Source organism: Cyprinodon tularosa, unplaced genomic scaffold, assembly GCF_016077235.1.
Source record: "Cyprinodon tularosa strain WSP-4 unplaced genomic scaffold, ASM1607723v1 ctg165, whole genome shotgun sequence".
Classification (NCBI taxonomy): domain Eukaryota; kingdom Metazoa; phylum Chordata; class Actinopteri; order Cyprinodontiformes; family Cyprinodontidae; genus Cyprinodon; species Cyprinodon tularosa.
The window spans coordinates 519,122-541,465 of NW_024038483.1; the positions used below are offsets into that span (position 1 = coordinate 519,122).

Genomic DNA, 22,344 nt, shown 5'->3' on the forward strand with positions numbered 1-22,344 from the left:
CCTTTTCGTCTAACAAACTGCAGTCGGTTTGTCAGGTAGTCTTTTATCCAGGTGATAGTTTACGCCTCCACCTGAGTCTTCTGGAGTTTCTCACAAAGTAAGTCAGGCTGAATTATATTAGATGCACTGGAGAAGTCAAAGAACATGATCACCACAGGGCCGTCTGCCTTGTCTAAATGACAGTAGGTTTGTGGAAGCGGGTGTATCTGATGGCATCTTCAACTCCACAGCAAGAAGCAAACTGCAGGGGCTCCTGATAGCTGCTAGTTTGCTTGCTGAGGTGAACCAGCAGAAGTCTCTCTAAGTCCTTGTCAGGGCAACAGGTATGTTGGTGGCAGCATCATGCTCTGGGGGTTCTTCTCATTAGCAGAGATGGTGAAGATGGTGAAGCATACCCTAAAAAACTTGCAGCTGTAATTTCAGCAAAAGTTGATTCCATAAAGATTGGCCTGGGGCGCTGAATACTTTTACACAGACACAGAGATGAAGTAATGTATATTTTTCTTTGTACTTCACACATGTGTATGTGTATCATTTTGTTGGTGTTTTACATTTTATTCCATAAAATTATATTTAGTTTTCAGGTTGTAATGACAAAATGCGGAAAAGTTCTAGGAATATGAATACTTCAGCAGATGCCTAGTAATAAACTTATTTTACACACGTGTTGTAAAACAAATAAACATTAAACATGCCAGACAGCACCCCTTAAATGCTGACTCCAGAAATCCCCTGGCAAGGCACCAGCTCGTCTCCTTGTTCAATGGGAATGTTTGAGCTTAGTGACTTCTAGTATAAAAAAAGTAGATCTATTCCCATTTCCCATGGTAGACTAAGCTGGGGAACTTTAAAAATCATCCTCACTGAACATTTTTTATAGGACTTATTTTATGGCAATTTGCCGAAAAGTATTCCAAAAAAGCTCAATTATGCCACATTTAATGACACATAAATTGTTTTTGTTCCCTGTTGTAATGCAGTTGAATGCTCTACCTCCTTATTTCATCAGGATAAACAGTTGGGTTGCTGTTTTTCTTTACAGGTATATCTAATAAGCAGGGCAGTGAGTTTATAGACATATTTTAGTCAATACAGTCATACAAGTCAACCTAAAAGGTTAAGAAATTAAGTATATAAAACATTAAGTTCTCTCTTTATGCACCATTAACTGGAAAATTTTCAATAATCTGGAAAATATTCAATAATGTAAAGCAGGATGCCTCAGCTGTGCTCTTCCTCTTTTAATAGACCTGTGCTGTTCTAAAACACTAATGTTAGGAATAATAACTCAGACTAGTAGAGCATTACAGAAAATAATTTAGTCTAGAGCAGGCATCCCCAAACTCGGTCCTCGAGGCCCCCTGTCCTGCAGGTTGTAGAGCAGGGGTGTCAAACTGGTTCCAGAAAGGGCCGTGTGGCTGCAAGTTTTCTTTCCAACCAAGCAATGGCACACCAGACCCCAGTCATCTTATCAAGTCATCATGGTCAGATTGGACTCACTTGATGAGATGAATGGAGTCTGGTGTGCCATTGATTGGTTGGAAAGAAAACGAAAGTTACTACCGTAACTACGGTTCTATGAATCCCGGATGACCGCCAAGCACCGCCTCTGGCGGTCAGTAGGGATGAAATAGAACCTGCAGCCACACGGCCCTTTCTGGAACCAGTTTGACACCCCTGTTGTAGAGGTTTCTCTGCTTCAGCACAGCTGGGTATAATGATTGCAGTAGACCAAAAGCCTATTAATCAGCTTTCAATTAAAATCAGCTTTGCTGGAGCAAGGAAACCTCTAAAACCTGCAGGACAGGGGGCCTTGAGGACCGAGTTTGGGGATGCCTGGTCTAGAGAAGACCATGTTCAGCTTTATATAAGGAATGTCCCCATCTGATATCAATATCGCTAAAAATGAATATCGAAATTTTTTTTGCTCGCATCTAAAATCTCGGATATTTTCACACTGATAGAAACACTCTACTTCTGTTAAGTTTCTGTAACTCATTGGTTAAATTTACATGGGTCAGTTGTTTTTATACCTTTTTTGTTGACGTGTGTTTCCTGTTTTAGTGATATAACAGGATTTTTCTAACATTCTACAGTATTTAAGTAATAAAAGTTGGTGTGAAACATGCTATTATCATATTGGGTCAATATCGGTATCGGACAACTCTCAAAGCTGCGATATTGGTATCGTATCTGAAATGAAAGAGATGTATCCGGACATTCCACTACATATCGGTGTGTGTCTGAGCTCTTTTTTTCCCTTTATTATTAAATAAAAAGGCTAACATGGGTGTCTATGATGCTGCTGTGTTGCTGATGAGGAAAAGAGGAGAGTTTCTGTGTAATAGCAAACCCATCTGGTGGACATTCTGCAAAGGATGTGACTAAGCGGTGAGTGGGAGTTATTTAACTTTTTAATGGACCCATTAAGCTGTTGATCATTCAGCTGTTGAGATTTAGCAGAAGGAATATCTTTCAGGTGAGTGACGGACACATTGATAATGGAAATGCATCCTGATGACCTTCAATATCAATTTCCTCTAGTAACATTAATGAACATCAAAGTTGAAGGTGAACTTAACTGCATTAGATGGTAGGTGCATGTCCTGTCGGTGTGGCAAACAGACAATAAATGATGCCTTTCAGTGGGACCACAGAGGGAGATTTGAAGATGGCAACCTGGATTTTTATTTTTTTAAGATTTTAATGCTTGTAGTTGTGCGGCCTCTGATGTATACAGTTGTATTTAGAGAATAACATGGTAATAATGCTGTGTATGACTTAGACTAAGAGACTTGGACCAACTTTGTATGCACAGAGTATTTTTAAAAGAAATTCTAATGCATACACCTTTTCAACAGTGAAAGATCAGCTTACTACAGCTGTGCCTAGTTGATGGAAATGACAAAGTAAAGAGGGAATTTATTATATGGATTTTAGAAAGCTTAAAAGAATGTCTTAGCTAGTCTTCGAAATATTTGACTTGTACAATATTTTTAATACACTCAGTGTCCCCAATATAAGATGCAAAAATTCATATTTTCAAAATTACCCAACAAGCATTTCAGAAATATCTGCAGGGATACAGTTTGTATATGAACAATTTTAAAGTGCCTCCCACTCAGATATGATGCTTGTGACAAAGAATCGGTGCTCTAATACATTTGTTCTTTTCAACACTTCTAAAGTTTCCATATATTTTCACATTCTAACTAGGGCTGTAACAATTAATTGGATTAATTGTGATTAATGGACTATTGAAATAATCAAATAATTTAGTAATCGGTTAATCGTTAACTGGAGTATAGAGACTAAAACATGCCTTTAGCTGACAGAAGAACCCACTTTAAGCAGCAATTATACCAAAATTGTGTAAAAAAAAAAAAAAAAAAAGTAAACATTTTACATTTAAGATTAAAAAATTTTTTTGTCTGTCAATATGTTCTATCCAGAACTCCAAGAAAAGTGAACTTCACCTGGTTTAATTTTGCAAAAAGTCATTTTTGAGGGACCTCTGGCTTTCCGATTATTAATCGCTTAATTATAAAAATAATAGATTAATCAACGTGCAAAATAATCGTTAGTTGCAGCTTTAGCTGTAACCACAAACTGCAGCGTGTTTTGTTGATAGACTTGTTCATAGTGTATGACTGTGAAGTCAAAAGGGAAGGAAGCATGATTTAATTTTATTGCAAATCAAATCTGGAAAAAGTGCGAAGCGTTTTTTAGTCAGCAGTTGATAGAACTGAGGCTAAAGGCAATTATACCTCCATTGTCAAGTTTGGATAGTTCTTATCAGTTTTATAAAGTGGGATGTTGAAAATTTAGCCTACAGCAAAGACCTGGGAATTAGTTGACCATGTGTTTTTTGTTGTATTCGACAGCAGTCCCTATAAAATAAACACAGGTACTTAAAATATATATATATATTTTTTTTTTTTTTCAAAAAACTGCTTTTCAACCAGCCAATTTAAATGGAGAGTGAGAACAAATTTCTTTTTTCATTTGTAACACATGGGTATGCTTTGATCCTAAACATATTCTTTGCATCTCTGGATGTTTAATATGGCTGTCTGGTTGGGAAGAAAACCTCTAGCCTAGTCAGAAGTTTTTTTCCAGCCTCTTAACAGTTTTCTTTCAGGATTGTTTTGTATTTAGCAGCATGAATCTTTCCCATAATCTCTAACCTGCTTCCATTAATGGATGGTACAACCAGCAGATAATAGATCACTGCTGCTACTCTAGAATTTAGAGGAGCTTCTTTGCTGCTCTTCTGAATAATGTTTCTGTTGACAGCCATGTCTTAATGAGGTTTACAGTTGTGATGTTCTTTCCATTTTTTTTTTTTTTTTTTTTTTTTTTGTAGGTGGATTAAAAAGTGCTCTGACTGATGTTTAAACCTTGGTTTGTTTTATTATCTAAACCTGACCTGTCGGTATTCCTTGTCCTTCATGAAGCCGTTTGTTCATGGAACTTATCATCTGTGAGACATACAGAGAACCCTGGGGTTTGTGATTATATTTAATTACACAAAGGCTTTTTAATTAAAGGTGGCTGGTTGTTGTTGATTTTTCTGCTCCTAACTTTTCTTTTTTCTTTTCTTTTTTTTTTTACATTTGGTCTCAAGAAAATACATTAAAGTTTGCGGTTATAATATGACAAACTTTGAATGGAAAAGGTCCAGGGGTCTGTTTGATTGAATCCATAAAGCTGGTAAAAAAAGAAGCCAATCCTCTCCTTCTGGTGTCAGTAGTCCACTGTAACCACACAGACGTTCAAGTGAAGGATTGCTGCTGATGACAACCGACTAAATCTGTCTATAAGGTTGTTCCCAATCCACTCTGTTTCTCTACATACAAATCCAATTTTTTTTGTTTTAAGTTTCTTGAGACTTCACTTGGTGTGAATAGGTGCTATAAATAAACTGACTTGAGTTAATTGGGAGAAACATTTGTTATGGATGACATTTTGTTGGCTGTACATTGTGGTTGGTAACGATGGTTGCCTGCAGTTGGTAGTGAGTGGTGAGTCATAGCAGTTCAATGCTGACATGCAACTCAAGTGGGCCTCATTAGACAGTGGTGTTTACAGGATGTGGAAGTGGGATTGTGGTTTTCATAAACCATATTTGCATGCATTCTTTTTTTCTTATTAAAAATTTATATTTTTATGTTGCAGTTACATTTGAGGCACCCTGCAGTCTTTTAATATTTTAAGAATATTGTATAAATCTAGATTTGTCAAAATTCTGGTATCGATGAACAACTGTGAGGATTTTCTGCTTGATGAATAATTTTGTGATTCTTATTGTTACAAGCCACATTGCTGATGGTTTGTGGTTCTACGATAAAGAATCAATAGTTTAATAACTTTGAGCTTATTGTGCTATATTTAGACATATTTTTATATTTATTTTTTGTCTACAACTTATTTATTTCAGACACCTATGTAGACACCAACCCTTAAGTGAATAAGAATGTTTTTATACAGTTTTTAGTAATTGTTATGTTTTTTATTTAGTGTAATATGCAGTGACGGTAGATGTGGCTTTTGTGAAGCACCTATTCGGAGTGTGTCACCCCTTCACTTGTCAAAGTGTACTTGGCATAGCTTCTAACTGACAGACAGCTTGTCCAATAAGAGCAGCCCATTGAATCAGCCTGACCAATCAGAGCTGCGCATTGCAGCAGCCTGACCAATCAGAGCTGCGCATTGCAGCAGGCTGACCAATCAGAGGGCCACATTCTTCTGCGTGTATTGGCTCAACTTGCTGTAAGTCTCGAGCTATTGAACGCCTCTTCCTCTTGTGTTTTTGGAAAAAAGAAATACATTTTGGCTAGAGTGTATATATAAATGCATCCTCCATTAGAGAGATTAGTCTACGGATAATAGTGTAAGAGCGGCTCCAGACGCTAACCGTGATAAACCGTATCCGTTTCGGCGCTGTGGGAGTGGTTCTCATCCGCCTTCATCTCGTTCCTCTGGTTTGGAAGAAGAAACAAGAGCTCAGAAAAAGGTGATTGAAAACGTTCCCGCCGACATAAAATTTGATTTTTGATTCTGAATGAATGTATTCGTGCTTATAGTTCTTACTTATTCAACCGTCAAGTCGATTATTTTAAATATAAGTAGTTATTATTTAGTAGAAAGTGTTCAAACATTGCTGCTCACTTGTGTTAGTTGGATTTCAAAATAAGTGAATGGTATGAAATCTAAATGTTATTTAACAATTGTATGCCTTTTTAGGGCTCTGCGTTTAGCTAAACATCACAGAAGTTGTTTTTATATCTTTATTTGTTGACCAAAAAAGGCTTTTTTGCTAATCGTTTGACTTATCTAAGGTTATAAAACGCAAAGCTTGAGGTTTCATTTGAATAACAGCCTTTATCCAAATATTTTAAGTCCTTTGCAAGAAAAAAGATGTTCAGATATTTCCATTTAAGACAAGAAATACCTTGAAAATGGCAATTATCATATTAAAAGTACATTTTAACCGAATATGAAGCTGATCTTTAGGTCAAGGTTTTATAAACTTTTTTAGTCTGATAATAAAGAGGTTTATAGGTGGTTCCAGATCTGAGAAACATAGAAGTTAAAGCTACATCCTCTTGCATACTTCTGGTATCTGACAATCAACTTTCAAATGCACTGTTGCCCAAAACTAGGGCTGAAACAATTAATTGGATTAATCAGGATTAATAGATTGTTGTAATAATCGTAAACTAAATTAACAATCGATTAATCGTTGACTGGGTTTTAGAGACTGTAAAATATGCCTTTTAAGTGACAGATCAACCAACCCTTGAGCAGCAATTACACCAAAATAAAAATAAAAAGTATAGAAACATTTTGCATTTAAGATTAAAAAAAAAAAAAAAAATTTTCTATCAATATGCTCTATGCAGAACTCTTCGAGTGGAATCGTTTTAGTTTCACCTGGTTTAATTTCATAAAAAATCTTTAAGGAACCTTTTGCTGTCCAATTGTTAATAGATTAACCAAAAAAAAATAATCAACAGATTAAATGATTTGCAAAATTATCATTAGTTACATCCCTACCCAAAACTATTAACTGCTTTATAAATCATTAATAAGATTTGAATCTACCATTTGAAAAGAAGTAATACGTGTGACTTTTCCCTCTTGCTTTATTTTATTTAGTTTCCTGTCATTCCTTGTGTTTTTTAATTTGAAAGTATGATGATTATCAAAGTCTTCTTTTGTTCTCTCTGACATTTAGGTGGTTGCTGTGTGATACTGTGTTTTAGGGGTCAGCTAAATTAGCCTTTTCCTTTCTGCTTCTTAAGAGGATTGTGACCCATCTGCTTGCTGATGATATTCACACACATTTATTTTGGTATCCATGGATTTGTTAGAAATACAAAGTTATGCATCCCAGAAAGGGGGTTTGTAGATATTGACCAAAAATTGAGGAGAAATAGAACCTTGAGGAACCCCATTGTTTTTTAAATGTGAAACTATTTCATTGTGTGTCCTAAGTATTTCACAGGGATTTTTAATTACTTGACTGTTGTTACAGTGGCTGTATTACCCTCTTTGGTTTTTATGGAGTATGTTTCTATGGCTTTGGGTTGTCTTCTGAAGGAATTTGAATATGATTTGCTAAAGGTATGCATGCAGCTGTTTTAAAGGAGGTACTACCAGTCATTTGAAGCCACATTGCTGATTTATGCAGCCCTGTTTCAAAGTTTTTATTATTAACACATTTTTTGTCAATTTATTTATTTTGTGTTTCAGACAAAATGTTGCATGATGTTCATATTTAATGTTCTGCTAAAACAGGGTTCAACCTTATTTTTCTGTCATCAGAACTGAACTGCTAAAGGTCCTGGTTACAAATTAAACCTAATAAAAATGTCTCTATATATATATATATATATATTTTTTTTTTTTTTTCAGATGGCAGACTGTGTCTCTAAAGTGGAGCTGACTGTTTCCTGCTCTAACTTACTGGATAAAGATGTTGGATCAAAGTCGGATCCTCTGTGTGTTCTGCTGCAGAAATCAGGAGACAAATGGACAGAGGTATCAGCTATTTGGCTGTTGAAGTTTTTTTTTTTCCCAGATGAAATCCATGTTTGAGCTTAACCCTCTCCATTCATCTTTTCCTGTGCCTCTGCCAGCTGGGTCGCACTGAACGCCTGAAGAACACTTCCAGTCCCACCTTCAGCCAGCACCTCAGGCTGGATTATCACTTTGAGACGGTGCAGAATCTGAAGTTTGGCATCTATGACATCGACAACTCCACATCTGATCTGGGTGATGATGATTACCTCGGAGGAGCTGAGCTGACGCTGGGACAGGTAATACACATACATGGTCAGGTTTACAACATGAAGAAAGGGAAGTCGTTTTTATTTTGGATTACATGTTTTATTGGCCACTTTTTTTATCATGGGCTTACATCATTGGTTATGGAAACATTCAGTTATTAGTCTGTGAGAAACAAGTCACCCTTTAAGCCTCACCTTTAAAGTGGAAATAAAAGGGTTAACCAAACTAACTTCATTCATGAGATTTTGTCTAAATATTTTCAAGTATTATATTACAAATGTGAGAAAAATCAATGTAGAAGGAAAACATATTAGCACTGTTTGGTGATGTCATGTTGCAGTACTCCGAGTTGATGCTTCAGCTAGCAGTTGAATACATTGGCCCAAAAAAAAAAAAAACAACCCAAAAAAATCTAAAAATAATCAAAAATTAGTGTATTTACCCTTAATTTGAGTTGATTAATAAGATGATCTGTCAATTGAATGAGCATTTTTACCCTTAAAAATAGATATATTGATATTATGCACTTGAAACAGGGGACTGCAGTTGTTTTTTTCTCTTTTTAAATGTAATTATCTTATTCCATTGGGAAAGTTTCTAATTTACTCACTCAATCCAAGAAAAAAGCACTTATTTTAAGAAAAAATTACTTGCTGAGATTTCAGTTTATTTTGCAGTGTGGTGCTCTTGTACAAAATGGAATACAAAATCTAAACTTGTTCCTTCCTGTATGCTCTATCAAAAGTTTTTATAGTTGTGACAAATTAAATGTGAGGTTTTAAAATCAGAGGAAAACTAAAGCTTATTAATATTAACTGTAATCATCAGAATCAGCTGTGCTGAAACATTGAAGCCTTTAACCTGCAGGACAGCGGCCCTCGAGGACCTACTTTGGACATGCCTGTACTAGGGGGACAAGATATCCTAATTTGTGCAGAACAGTCCTGCATTTTTTAATCCTGTCCTACAAACTGAAGCAGTTTACTCTTTTTCTTTTTTTTTTTTTAAAGGTCAAGCATATCGTTTACAGGGGATTTTCGTAAATGTGAAAAAAGCAGAGCTGCAGTTGTTGCGACATACGTACACCTGTGTCTTCCACATCATGATGCTCTTAAAACTGAACAAATAAAGGCCTTTAATGCAAAATATGATAAAGCTATCGTTAAAGAAAATGAAAATAAAACACAGCCACAGCAAAGACTGCGGAACTGTAAGGTGGTTTTAGAGAGCTTTTTGTGAAGTTTGCCGAAAGCATCTTTAGGTTGGATATGAAAGGTTTAAATTTATGCTTTCATAAATAAGCCCTTACGTCATGTGCTCTAAATGCGTCTGGTTTATTTCCTCTTTAGTGTGATAAAAGCTTTGGATGCAGCATCAGGTAGAGACTTTGAGTTATCTCATCTATAGGACCAGTGCTGATTATTTAAGTTAGAGGGAAGAATTACAGGGAACTGACATATTTTTTTACATTTAACTTGAGAATTTTCATTGTAAAATCTTTAATAATGGAGCATTTATTAATGTCCGAATAGGCCCATTGGACCCGTGGAACATCAGTAAGAGCTGGAGGTCAGTTGATGTGTACCTAGTTAAGGTTCTTAACCTCTTTGTCTTCGTAGATTGTCTCCAGCAAAACTGTGACCAGACCTCTGCAGCTAAAGAAAGACAAACCAGCTGGGAAAGGAACCATCACGGTGTGTAGCCTACATTTCATGAAGCTGACCGTCTCGCAGCGCAGTTCATGAAGCAGTTTGTTTTATTACTGTGTTTGTAGGTCACTGCAGAGGAGATTAAGGACAACAGGGCCATTGTACTGGAGCTGGAAGCTAAAAAGCTTGACAATAAGGTAACTGCTGAACCTCTTTACTCATCTGTATTAATATTTTTTATAAAATAGCTTGAAGACTTCAGGTTTCTTCGTCTTTATTAAATGGAAGAGAGCCAATCGTTTCCCCTGCGTTGTCGCTACAATTAACAAACTATTATCTCCCTTTATGTCCAGTATAGTTACAATGTTTAATAAAAAAACCTGCTGAGATCTAAGTTTTTTTTTTCTCCAGGATACATTTGGAAAGTCTGATCCATTCTTGGAGATATTTAAACAAGGAGATGATGGGAAATGGCAACTGGTTCACAGAACAGAGGTATAGATATACATAAATCCATCTATTGCTTCTCCCCTGATAGTCAGTCTTCTGTGCTTGATCTATATTTGTTTTGAGTGCAGGTGGTGCAGAACAACCTGAGCCCCAGCTGGAAAAAGTTCACCGTTCCACTGCAGACCTTCTGCTCCTGTGACCTTGAAAAACCCTTGAAGGTTCCAGCAATCAGATCCAGCTTCATCCACAGCAAATCTCCATCACTTGCCTAAAATCTTTTTCTCCCCCCCCTCCCTCAGGTGGATTGCTCCGACCACGATAAAGACGGCTCCCATGATCTGATCGGTTCCTTCACAACAAAAGCCTCGGAGCTGCTGAAAGCTGCTTCTGGCTCACCAGTGAGTTCAGGTCCATTAACATGTGCAGGTTCATTACTTCTATTTCATCCCTACTGACCGCCAGAGGGCGGTGCTGAAAGCACTGAATGTTCCCTTCGGGCATGCGCAGTTCGAGTAATTATACCAACAGAGTCACACCTGTGACACCGGATGACCACTCAGAAGCTATATAGCCTGGTGTCATCCTTTGCTCTGCTCCTTTTTTCTTCTCGCAAGCGGTTCGCTAACTTCCCCGTTGTCTGAAGCCCCTGTCTCTTGACCGGAGTTGCGGTTATTCTCCGCCCTCCCAGGGCTGCAACGGGATCGATTCTGAGGATTACGGAAGGTAAGTGAGTTGTTTGCTGGTGATGGTAGCGTCCGCGCCCCCTCTCCCGGCTCACGACTTTAGCTTTTTACCTACAGCTTCGTGCTGTTTTGTTTCGAACTGGTGACGGCAGCGTTTTCGCCCCTACTCCCAGTGTGAATAACTTCACTGCCGAAGTTATATACGGCTAACATAGTTAGCTTCTTTAGTTTGTTGGTGTTATACCTGGTGACGGCAGCGGTTTTCGCCCCCTCTCCCAGTATATTCCCTACTTTTGCATCCTTTTTTTCACCGGTCTGCGCTGCTATAATTACTGACGGCCGCGGTTTTCGCCCCCTCTCCCAACCAGGTGTGGTCTACTTCGTTTGCCGAAGTTGGAGACGGCTAACGCTGTTAGCCTTTTTTGGTTTGTTTGCAGCCTTCTTCATCGGTCTGCTTAGTTATAAATGGTGACGGCAGCGTTTTCGCCCCCTCTCCCAATATCAACCTTTTTTGCAGCCTTTTCGTTGGTCTGCTCTCTTAATTGGTGACGGCAGCGTTTATTGCTCCTACTCCCAACTTAAGTTGCCATACAGCTAACGTTGTTAGCTTTTTTTGTTTATTGCTTTTATACCTGGCGACGGTAGCGGTTCTCGCCCCCTCTCCCAGTATCGGCCGCCTTGTGTCCGCAGCCTCTCTTGTTTTATCCGCTATAATTGGTGACAGCAGCGTTGTTCGCTCCTACTCCCAACTTAAGTTTCCATACAGCTAACGTTGTTAGCTTTTTTGGTTTATTGGTTTTATACCTGGTGACGGTAGCGGTTCTCGCCCCCTCTCCCAGTATCGGCTGCCTTGTGCTCACAGCCTCTTTCGTTTCTCTGCTGTAATTGGTGACGGCTGCGTTTGCGCCCCCTCTCCCGATTTTCGATAACTTTCTGTTCTTTAAGCCTTGTCGGCCTTCGACATGGATGGCTCTCACAGCTGCATGGATTGTGGGGCTGCCCTGCAGGCAGAGGATGGCCACGACCTGTGCCCTACCTGCCTTGGACATGAGCACCTTTTGGAGGCGCTGTCTGAGAACCCCTGTATGAACTGCAGCTTTATGCCCCATGCAGTGAGGGTGGCCCGGTTGGCCCAGTTGTGCCCCCAGGAGGGCTCGGACCTTCCGCCCTCTGGGCAGGTGGTTCCCCCCAAGCGTTCTAAGCGCCGTGGTGGGACCACAGCATCTGTGCCCCTCCCCCGGAGGAAGCGGGCCAAACCTGACCAGGGCCTGTCCACAAGGGTGGAGCAGTTGTCAGCAGAGCTGGCAGAGATGAAGTCCTTGTTGCAGACACGGCAATCTGATCCCTTGCTCCCAGTGGTTGGGCTCTCTTCCCCACCAATGCCCGAGCTGGTTGTAGAGGATGACGTTATCTCTCTGGCTGCTTCCGCTTCTCATTTTAGAGATGAGGAGGAGGCAGGGTCCTCTCAAGCCTCTGAGGCTGGTTCATTTTCATCTCAGAGTGCGGTTGGAGAGGCCGGTGACGGTTCCATGCGGGAGGTCATGTCTATGGCCCTGAAGCAGCTGCAGCTGGAACTCCCACAAGGAGAGGCATCCAGCTCCGGCAGTGCTTTTTTCAGACGTGGAAGGGCTCCTACTCCTTTTTCTGTACCTCCATCAGAGGAGTACTTGAAGGAGTTACACGCCTGTTGGCGGGAACCGAGAGCGCTGTCGCGTCTCTCATCGGATGGTCGTGTATTAGCTGCCATGCATGAGTCGGTGAAGGCCGGCCTGGACCGTATGCCAGCAATTGAACCAGCTGTTGCTTCACTGATTGTGTCACCAGATGAAGCCCTGCGTCCTGATATCCGGTGCCCGCGGACTCAATGTCGGGTTACAGATGACCTCCTCTGTAAGGCGTACACTGCAAAAACAATCCAGAAATAAGTAAAAAATGGCTTAAATTAAGTATATTTAGCCTTAATTTGAGCAGGTAAATAAGATGATTTGCCAATGGAATGAGTATTTTCACTCTTAAAATAAGATAGTTAGATAATATTTACTTGAAATAAGACGATAAAATAGTTTTTTCTTATTTTAAAAGGAAATTGTCTTGTTCCATTGGCAAAGTGTCTTACTTATCTCCTCAAATCAAGGAAAAACACACTTATTTTAAGAAAAAATAACTTATTGAGATTTATATTTTTTGCAGTGTACAATGCAGGAGCGCGTGCTGGCCGCCTTGGCAATTCTCTGGCGCACCTCATGTTTGCCCTGTCTGCATCTGTTCAGGACACTGGTGGTGCAAGTGCGGCGGTTGGTTATAGTGACGCAGCGCTGCAGGCCTTCGCGCTGATGACCAGAGAGCTTGGACAGGTCATGTCTTTCCTTGTCCAAGCTCGTAGACAGGTCTGGTTGGCACAGTCTCCTCTGACTGAAGCATGCCGTAGGACCCTCAGGGGTGTCCCGGTTGTACCAGGGGAGCTGTTTGGATCAGCTGCCTTGGAGGCGCTGGAACGGACTGCTCAAGCACGTCAGACTAGCCAGCAGCTTTCTGGCCTTCGCAGGAGCATACCTGCCTTTCCCCAGCGTTCGGGCCGCCCTGCCACTACCCCCAGCGTTCAGCCACGACCTCAGACTGGTGGCAGACCTGTTGGTTCCTATCCCCATGATGTGCGGCAGAGACCGAGGAGGGACTTTCGTGAGCCAGTCTGCCGCCCTGTTGGACAGACCCGGGCCTCAAATCCTGGACGCTCCCTCCCCCCAGAGCCCCCAGGGGCCGTGGGGATAGAAGATGATGCCACCGGGCCAGCCGTCGGACATTTTTCCCATCAGCAGCTGAATTTCTGGGCTGCTCATGCCGTAGATCCATGGGTGGTTGCCACCTTAACCAATGGCTACAGGCTCCAGTTCCGACGGCGGCCCCCCCCTCTCACACCGGGTCAAGATGACTGTCATCACAGACCCGGTGAAATCTCAGGCACTAGACCAGGAGCTTTCCGCCCTCCTGGGCAAGGGGGCAATCGAGTCTGTAGATCCTCTGCGGCAACCCAGAGGCTACTACTCCACATAGTTCCTTGTGGCCAAGAAGACCGGCGGTTTTCGCCCCATTTTAGATCTAAGGGGACTGAATCGGTACCTGAAGGTCCTTCCCTTCCACATGCTCACCATAACAGAGGTCCTTCAGACCATTGTGGCAGGAGATTGGTTTACATCAGTAGATCTGACAGACGCCTACTTTCACGTGCCTATTGCGGCAGAACATCGCCGTTTTCTCAGGTTCGCCTATCGGGGGCGCCATTGGCAATTCCGGGTGCTCCCATTCGGGCTCTCCCTTTCCCCGAGGGTGTTTACTCGATGCGTGAAAGCAGCCCTCTCTCCTCTACAGGCCTCTGGAGTCAGGATTCTGCCATACCTGGACGATTGGCTTCTTTGTGCTCCCTCTCAGGTAGCTGCCTCTCGGGATACGTCCCAGCTTCTACTTCATGTGTCACTGTTAGGCCTCAAAGTCAACTTGGCAAAGAGTTGTCTTGTTCCATCTCAGACAACCACCTTTCTTGGGATGCATCTGGACTCTGCTACCATGATGGCCCGTCCATCTGTTCACAGGGTGGACGACATTCTCCAGCTTGTCCGTCGATTCAGACTGGGCAGGGAGTTTCCCTACATCATCTTCCTGCGAATGCTGGGCAAACTGACATCAGTCACTCGTGTCGTGCCCTTAGGGCTGCTCCTTCTGCGTCCTTTGCAGCGATGGCTCAACAGCTTTCGCCTAGACGCCAGGCTGCACAGGCATCGCAGGCTAATGGTGACCAGGAGCTGCCTCCATGCCCTAGCTCCTTGGCGAGACGGGACCCTTTTGTCCAGTGGTGTTCCAATGGGGCTAGTAGTGTGTCGAAGGGAGGTGGTCACCACGGATGCCAGCCTCATGGGCTGGGGTGCCGTGTGGCAACACAGAGCTGTTTGGGGTCTCTGGGACCCAAGGGAGCGCACCGAACACATAAATGTGCTGGAGCTGCGGGCTGTGCACATGGCCCTCAGGTGCCTTCTGCCCCACCTAGAGGGAAAGCACGTGCTGATTCGGACAGACAACATCTCTGTTGTTTATCATATAAACCACCAAGGTGGCACCAGGTCAGCACGTCTCTTGAAGGTGTCGAGGGATCTCCTGGAATGGGCGTTTCCCCGTCTGTGTACCCTGCGCGCAGCGTATCTGCCAGGACGGCAGAACCAGGTTGCGGACTCTCTATCCCGCCAGGCACCTGCTCCGGGAGAGTGGTCTCTTCACCGCGTCGTAGTGCGCATAATCTGGAACCTCTTTGGGCAGGCAGAGGTAGATCTGTTCGCCACAGAGGAGTCGACCCATTGCCCCCTATGGTATTCCCTAACCGGGATGGCGGGCGCACTGGGCCAGGATGCACTGGCTCATCCATGGCCGCAGGTTCTCCTGTATGCCTTTCCACCCCTCTCACTGATTTGGCCGACTCTACGGAGGGTTCTCGAGCAGGGCCACAGAGTGTTGCTGGTAGCTCCGTTCTGGCCAGCGCGGCCGTGGTTCCCGCTGCTTTGGAGTCTGTGTCACGGTACTCCATGGCGTCTTCCAGCAAGGAGGGATCTGCTGTCTCAGTTGGGGGGACAGATATGGCACCCCAACCCTCAACGTTTCCAGCTGTGGGCATGGCCCCTGGGAGGCTGACTGGGTGTTCAGACACCGTGAGACACACCGTATTGAGTGCTAGGGCTTCCTCCACTCGGCTGCAGTATGCTAACAGATGGCGCCTCTTTTCTCAGTGGTGCTCTGCCCACAATGAGAACCCAGTTTCCTGCTCGGTGCCCACTATTTTGGAGTTCCTCCAGTCTCTCCTTGATAAGGGCCGCTCTCCTTCGACCCTTAAAGTGTATGTTGCAGCAATTTCATGTCTTCACCGAACTGTTGACAACCGTACAGTGGGGCGCCATGAACTGGTTTCACTTTTTCTGCGTGGTGCTCGTAGGTTGTGCCAGCAGCCAGCCCCACAAGCCCCAGATTGGGATCTGCCGTTGGTTCTCACAGCTCTGTGCCACCCTCCATTCGAGCCTTTGGCACAAGCAGAACTCAAGTGGCTTTCCTGCAAGACTGCTTTCCTGATGGCTATCGTCTCAGCTAAGAGGGTCAGCGAGCTAAATGCTCTTTCTGTCAGCCCTAGGTGTATCAGGTGGAATCCAGATGGCTCTGGTGTTACCCTGTGGCCTAATACTGCGTTTGTGCCTAAGGTGTTGTCTCCTTTTCACCGTAACCAGCCATTGCGACTGGCTCGGTTTCAGCCTCAATCTGGTACAACTGAGAATGAGTCTGAGTTGTTGTGCCCAGTAAGAGCGTTGGAGGCATACATTGCAGCCACCGCCAATCTGAGACGCTCGGACCAGCTTTTCCTATGCTATGGGGGTCCAAGGTTAGGCTGTCCTCTTTCTAAACAGCGTCTGTCCCATTGGATTGTGAGTGTCATCTGCCACGCCTACGCTGCAGGTCACTGCTCCCTGCCAGTCGGTGTAAGAGCACATTCCACCAGGAGCGTCACCGCTTCCTGGGCTGCTTTGAGAGGGGTTCCGCTGGAAGCTATATGTGCTGCTGCTTCATGGGCTTCCCCAACCACCTTCACCAGGTTTTACAGTGTTAATGTGGCTGCCCCTCATCCCCTGGGTCAGGTCCTTTTACAAGGTTCTGCTGGGCCTCCTCTGTGAGGTATGTGCTCAGGATTCCTTGTGACATCGTTGGCATTAGTCATTCAGTGCTTTCAGCACCGCCCTCTGGCGGTCAGTAGGGATGAAATAGAACGAAAGTTACGTATGTAACTACGGTTCTATGAATCCCGGATGACCGCCAGAGCTTCTCTGTCACTCGGGATCCTTGCTTTTGCGAGAAGATTCTGTAGGAGCAGAGCAAAGGATGACACCAGGCTATATAGCTTCTGAGTGGTCATCCGGTGTCACAGGTGTGACTCTGTTGGTATAATTACTCGAACTGCGCATGCCCGAAGGAAACATTCCGTGCTTTCAGCACCGCCCTCTGGCGGTCATTCGGGATTCATAGAACCGTAGTTACATACGTAACTTTCGTTTGTGTTGGTCAGTGGTCATTGGGGTTGAGTGCTGCGTTTTCATTTAGGTTGAGTTCGACTGCATCAATCCAGAGAAACAGAAGAAGAAGAAAAGCTACAAGAATTCTGGGGTTGTGTCTGTGAAGAGCTGTAAGGTGAGGTTTATCAGCGCTCATCATTAATCTGTTTGATAAAAAATATATTGTTTAAGCAGATTATGGTTTATATTTTTAGGATTATATCTTGTGCTTTGAATAATCTGACTTTTAGTTTCATGTGTTTACAGCTGGTGACGCAGTACACCTTCCTGGACTTTGTGATGGGCGGCTGTCAGGTCAACTTCACTGTATGTCGCACACAGAAACGTCTTTTAATGGTGTTTTTTAACCACTTTTAATCCCATTCATCTGCTTTGGTCCATAAACTGTCATTTCCTGTTTTATTTTTAACACATTAGGTTGGCATCGACTTCACCGGCTCAAATGGGGATCCTCGGTCTCCCAACTCTCTCCACTTCATGAGTCCTAATGGTCTGAACCAGTACCTGACGGCTCTGTGGTCTGTGGGTCAGGTGGTCCAGGACTACGACACGTTAGTACAAAATAAACCACAATCTAAACCCACACAGACTCGAAAGCTGTCACCAACTTTTCTCAACAAATCAGAACAACATAGCTTATGTCACTGATCCAGATGATGCACTGATAGTTTATAAATGCTGCATCTTACACCAGTATACTCTGGTGTCTTCTATAGGTTCCTATAGGCTGATTATCTCCAAAATTAACAGAATTAATAGGCTGAAAGCTTATATGATTTATAGAATAATGTTACTTTTAATGTTTTTCTTTGCAATATCTAACGCAACACAAATTTACACCAGAGTTACACCCATATATCCTCTTTAAACTAACATTCACACTTTAGGTTCTTTCATCTATTTATTATCAGCAATCAGCATTATGATGCCTGCTTTAAATTGAAGGAATTAATTGGCAATTTTTGGAACTGCATGAATACAAAAATATAATTACAAACACAAGTGTATGTCTTTCACATATAATTTGCAGTTGGCCTGGTCTTTAATTAACACCTAAACTAAGCCTAAAATCTAGAACCTAAATGTCCTTCTTCTTCTTAATATTAAGGACTAGATTTTGCATTCTTGTTTAAAATGTCTGTTTTTAAACACTGTTTCTTTTCTCCAGTTAAACTGGTTGCAGTAATTGATCTGTAGCTGGATTAGCTTCCCTGTATTAAGTTTTTTTTTTATCCATAAACATACACCATTTTAGATTGTTAAGTTGTCTGTTGTGTTTTTTTTAATCTGATGCATGCGACACTAACAGCAGGTGTGTTTGCTCTGTTACAGAGATAAATTATTCCCAGCATTCGGGTTTGGAGCCAAACTGCCTCCAGACTTTCAGGTCAGCCTGTGATCTGTCACCAGCAGCACATTTTCATGTTTGTCTCTGTAAATGGTTTAAAAGAGAAATCTTTTTTTTTTCACAGACAGCCCATCATGAGTTTGCCCTCAACTTCAACCCCGGTAACCCGTACTGTCAGGGTAAGCAAACATAGATACAGATTTAAAACATAATACACCTGAATACAGATTTTTTTAAACAGTTTTGATATAATTATAACTCCAAATGTGGTGATCTGTTAGCTAAAGCCATGTTTTAGAGTCTATATACTCAAGTTACCGATTAATCAATTACTAAGCTAAACTAGCTTCATAGTTCCTCCTTTACTGTTTTCAAGTTTGTTTATTTCAGACATACAAGTATATAATATAGACAGTATATGTCCCTATAACATAGATTAAAACAGTCTGAAAAAGGGTTTATTGGCAGAAGCAAGAAGCTTATAATGCCCACTTTCCAAAGCCAATTTATATTGGACTACAAAGCAAAGAAAAAAATAAATAGATGGCGGCCGTTTATAATACATACCAACATATGATTTTTGGAAAAATTATTATTCTACAATAACTTTTTTTTTCTCCCCCTAACACACCCACTATATTACTGTTCTTAATTGCATTTATATTTTTCATAATTTTTTATTGCATTATTCTTAAATAATTTGTTCCACACATACGTGCTTTATAGTTCATCCTCTACTTTTGTGTCTCTCAGGCATTCAGGGAATCGTTGATGCTTACAGAGCAGTTTTGCCTCAAATCAAACTCTCGGGACCTACAAACTTCTCTCCCATCATCAACCACGTCGCTTCCATCGCCGCTGCTGCGGCTCAGGCTCCCACCGCCTCTGTGAGGATCTGCAGAGATGTTGGCTCTAAAATATCACCTGAAATGGACAACCCTGTAAAGACTAATCTGTTTGTTTTGTTTCTGCAGCAATACTTTGTCCTCCTCATCCTCACTGATGGTGAGATCACTGACTTGGACCAAACCAGGGATGCCATAGTCCGGGCGTCCCGGCTGCCCCTGTCTATTATTATTGTGGGAGTGGGGCCAGCTGATTTTAAGGCCATGGAGCTTCTGGATGGAGACGATGGTGTCCTCAGGTCCACTGTGGGAGAGGCTGTATCGAGAGACATCGTCCAGTTTGTCCCCTTCCGAGATTTCAAAGATGTAAGTCTCTGCTTACAAGCTGAACATGCCTCAGTTCTCACCTGAAACAAAGAGGGTGATGCTCATTGAAAATAAAGGCTAAACACCTTTTCTACTACTGCTGTTAGGCAATGATTTAAGCATAACACAAACTTTAAGGCAGACATATTGGATTTTGAGGTCAATAGCAATTTTCTCAATTGGAATTCCCTATTTTTGGGCAGGAAATGTTTTAATAATTTTTCCATTTTGCACCATTGAAATTCAAACATTTGAGTGAAAATTGTACTTTTCTATTTAAAATGATCTTTGTGCAGTTAGTAGTATGTATTTTTTCCTTCTGTGTGTTTTATTTAAAGTCAAAAGCGAAAGTAATTCTGTAGTACTACAGTTTTAATCTTTCTCTTTATGGCTCCAGTCAGATAACTGTATTTAGACCACAATAAGAAATGTTTCTGATAATCAAAAAATTTAATGAAATTTAAATTCAGTTATCCAACCTACTATTAAATTACATAATAAAGGGTTTAAAGGTATTTAAGAAACTTTGCCTTGACATTGATCCACTAGTTTGCTTTGTACACTGTCCACCATTTAAAGTTGGTTTTAAAATGGTTGCATCAACTCCTAAACTCTGCAGTCAAGGCAAAAAAGCATCATAATTGTTTTGTTTTGTTGCTGCGATTTTGTACCTTTATAAGACTTTAAAAAACTAATTTTGAGATTAGAGAGCCTTTTCAGTGCTTTGTACTAAATGAAAACTCTTTTTGGGTGGAATTGCTTATATTATAAGAAAAAAAGATTGGATTTACATTGACAGCCTTGTTTTTCTTTGCCCAGGCCCCCATGGCAGCGCTGGCTCAGTTTGTCCTCGCTGAGGTCCCCAAACAGCTGGTTTCTTACTTCAAAATGAGAGGCCTGGAACCACAGAAACAACAACCTGCTCCCAAGTCCTAAACACCCGCCGTGCTTATCTAAATCCAGTTTCACATTCCCCAAACCTACACAGAAAATTCGAGTCTAATCGCATTGCAGATTACAGCACTTTTGTAGGAAGCAGCTCGCAATTAACCATTCATCAAGAATTAACATGAAGTTTTAACTAATCACAAAGCAGTAGTTACTCTGTACGCCTATTAGAAAACTTTGAGGGAAATCTCCTTTTAAAGTAGCTTTATGCTCCACATAGTTCTCTCTTTTGCACTTAAATGATAACTAAGATCATAAAATGTGCTGCTTCCAAACCAACTATGCATGTCTTGTATCATCTGGGAAACATAACAGAAAACACATCTGTCATCTGATTGCATCTCCCTCTAGTGGACCTTTGTGGAATTTCAGGACCAGGTTTTTCCACCACTCTTTTTCATTTCCAATTATTGCCAGGAACTTCTGCACTTTCACCAGCTCTGCATGCAAACACTTTGCACATTGCTTTTGCCAAAAATGCTGAAATATGATCAGGAATGACAAATTCAATCATCTTTTGCACCTGAAGCCTTACCTAAAACTTCGTTGTTGCCTTATTTTAGAATGTAGCGCTGCTTGTTGGATGCTCCTCAGCCAACATGGCTTTAGATTAGAGATCCAGCAAATGGCTGGAAGGTAAAAGTCAGCTTGATTTGCTGAGTTCTGAAGTTGCATTGATTTCTGAGTTGTAATTATAATCTGATTGCATTTTTATTTTTAATGGGGCCAAAACCTATAGTCAGATTTGCCATATGTAAAATACAACATAAAATAAGATGATACAGACCATCAAACCCACATTTTTTTTGTGAATTGTTTCATTCTATCTTTTCGTGTGTGTATTTTGACAGAGCATTAAAATGATCCAGGGATTTGGTCCAGGGCTGTACTTTATCAGTGCCATATGTTATTAATTTACTGATTAATTCCAGTAGATCAGTCTGAAAGAATCTTTGTTTCCTTGAAAGTTTCACAAAAAAAAAAGACCCAAGTGATTTAAATTATGTTAAATGTGTCAAATTATTATTTTTTTACTGTGAAACACACTCATCAGTATGGTAGAGCGCAGCTAAAATGATGATAACCACTAAATTCTTGTCTTTATTTTTAAGCATGGTCAAAGGGGAGGATGTTCCTTTATTGGAATGTTTACAGACCTGTTTTACTTTAAATCACCACTTCCTTTGGATTCATTTTCTTTACATTTGGGTTAGAAAGAAGAATATTTTTTTCTTTTATTTCCAACATTGTTTATGTAACTTGTGTAGAGTAGTCGATCATATTTGGGAACAGATTAAATAAACGTCATATTCTCACAAAATATTTGCTGAAAGACTTTGGGATGGTGCTAAAAATAGCTTGTTACACAAACTGACAGATAACTCCTCTCTTTGAGCTAAGTATCGTCTTTTTATCCGCAGCCATATTCTTTTCCCTGTGCCTTTTTATTTTTATACAATAGTTTTTATTGATGAGGAGAGAAGAGTGTATGCAGTGTTCCTTATCATCTGTATCTTTAGTATTAACATCTGTCAGCGTCATGAGCCACTTTAAGCTAAGATTTATCTGTCTCCTTTTACTGGAAGCCAGTTTTATGCCTTAATCTCTCATGCTTACATATGTGCCTGCATTCAGCTGTAGGGCTGCTGCTTTGACTCCTTGTAA

At 41.4% G+C, this 22,344-nt stretch overlaps 1 protein-coding gene across 3 annotated transcripts in view; it reads left to right on the top strand.

The window, feature by feature from the left end:
- The window catches only part of cpne1 (copine I), a 33,279-nt gene extending 12,203 nt beyond the window's left edge, over nucleotides 1-21,076 (top strand). For 2 of the 3 annotated variants that reach the window (XM_038280848.1, XM_038280850.1), the window contains 15 exons: nucleotides 7,921-8,046; nucleotides 8,145-8,324; nucleotides 9,915-9,989; nucleotides 10,070-10,141; nucleotides 10,356-10,439; nucleotides 10,523-10,612; nucleotides 10,694-10,792; nucleotides 17,201-17,287; nucleotides 17,419-17,478; nucleotides 17,590-17,723; nucleotides 18,505-18,559; nucleotides 18,645-18,699; nucleotides 19,274-19,407; nucleotides 19,495-19,731; nucleotides 20,551-21,076. In XM_038280848.1, coding sequence (XP_038136776.1) covers nucleotides 7,921-8,046; nucleotides 8,145-8,324; nucleotides 9,915-9,989; nucleotides 10,070-10,141; nucleotides 10,356-10,439; nucleotides 10,523-10,612; nucleotides 10,694-10,792; nucleotides 17,201-17,287; nucleotides 17,419-17,478; nucleotides 17,590-17,723; nucleotides 18,505-18,559; nucleotides 18,645-18,699; nucleotides 19,274-19,407; nucleotides 19,495-19,731; nucleotides 20,551-20,667 — 1,605 coding nt within the window. In that variant the 3' untranslated portion in view covers nucleotides 20,668-21,076. Of the gene's footprint in view, nucleotides 1-5,757; nucleotides 6,017-7,920; nucleotides 8,047-8,144; nucleotides 8,325-9,914; nucleotides 9,990-10,069; nucleotides 10,142-10,355; nucleotides 10,440-10,522; nucleotides 10,613-10,693; nucleotides 10,793-17,200; nucleotides 17,288-17,418; nucleotides 17,479-17,589; nucleotides 17,724-18,504; nucleotides 18,560-18,644; nucleotides 18,700-19,273; nucleotides 19,408-19,494; nucleotides 19,732-20,550 lie in introns of those variants that run through there. The other variant, XM_038280849.1, reaches the window with a different exon arrangement.
- Nucleotides 21,077-22,344: the final 1,268 nt, after the last annotated feature.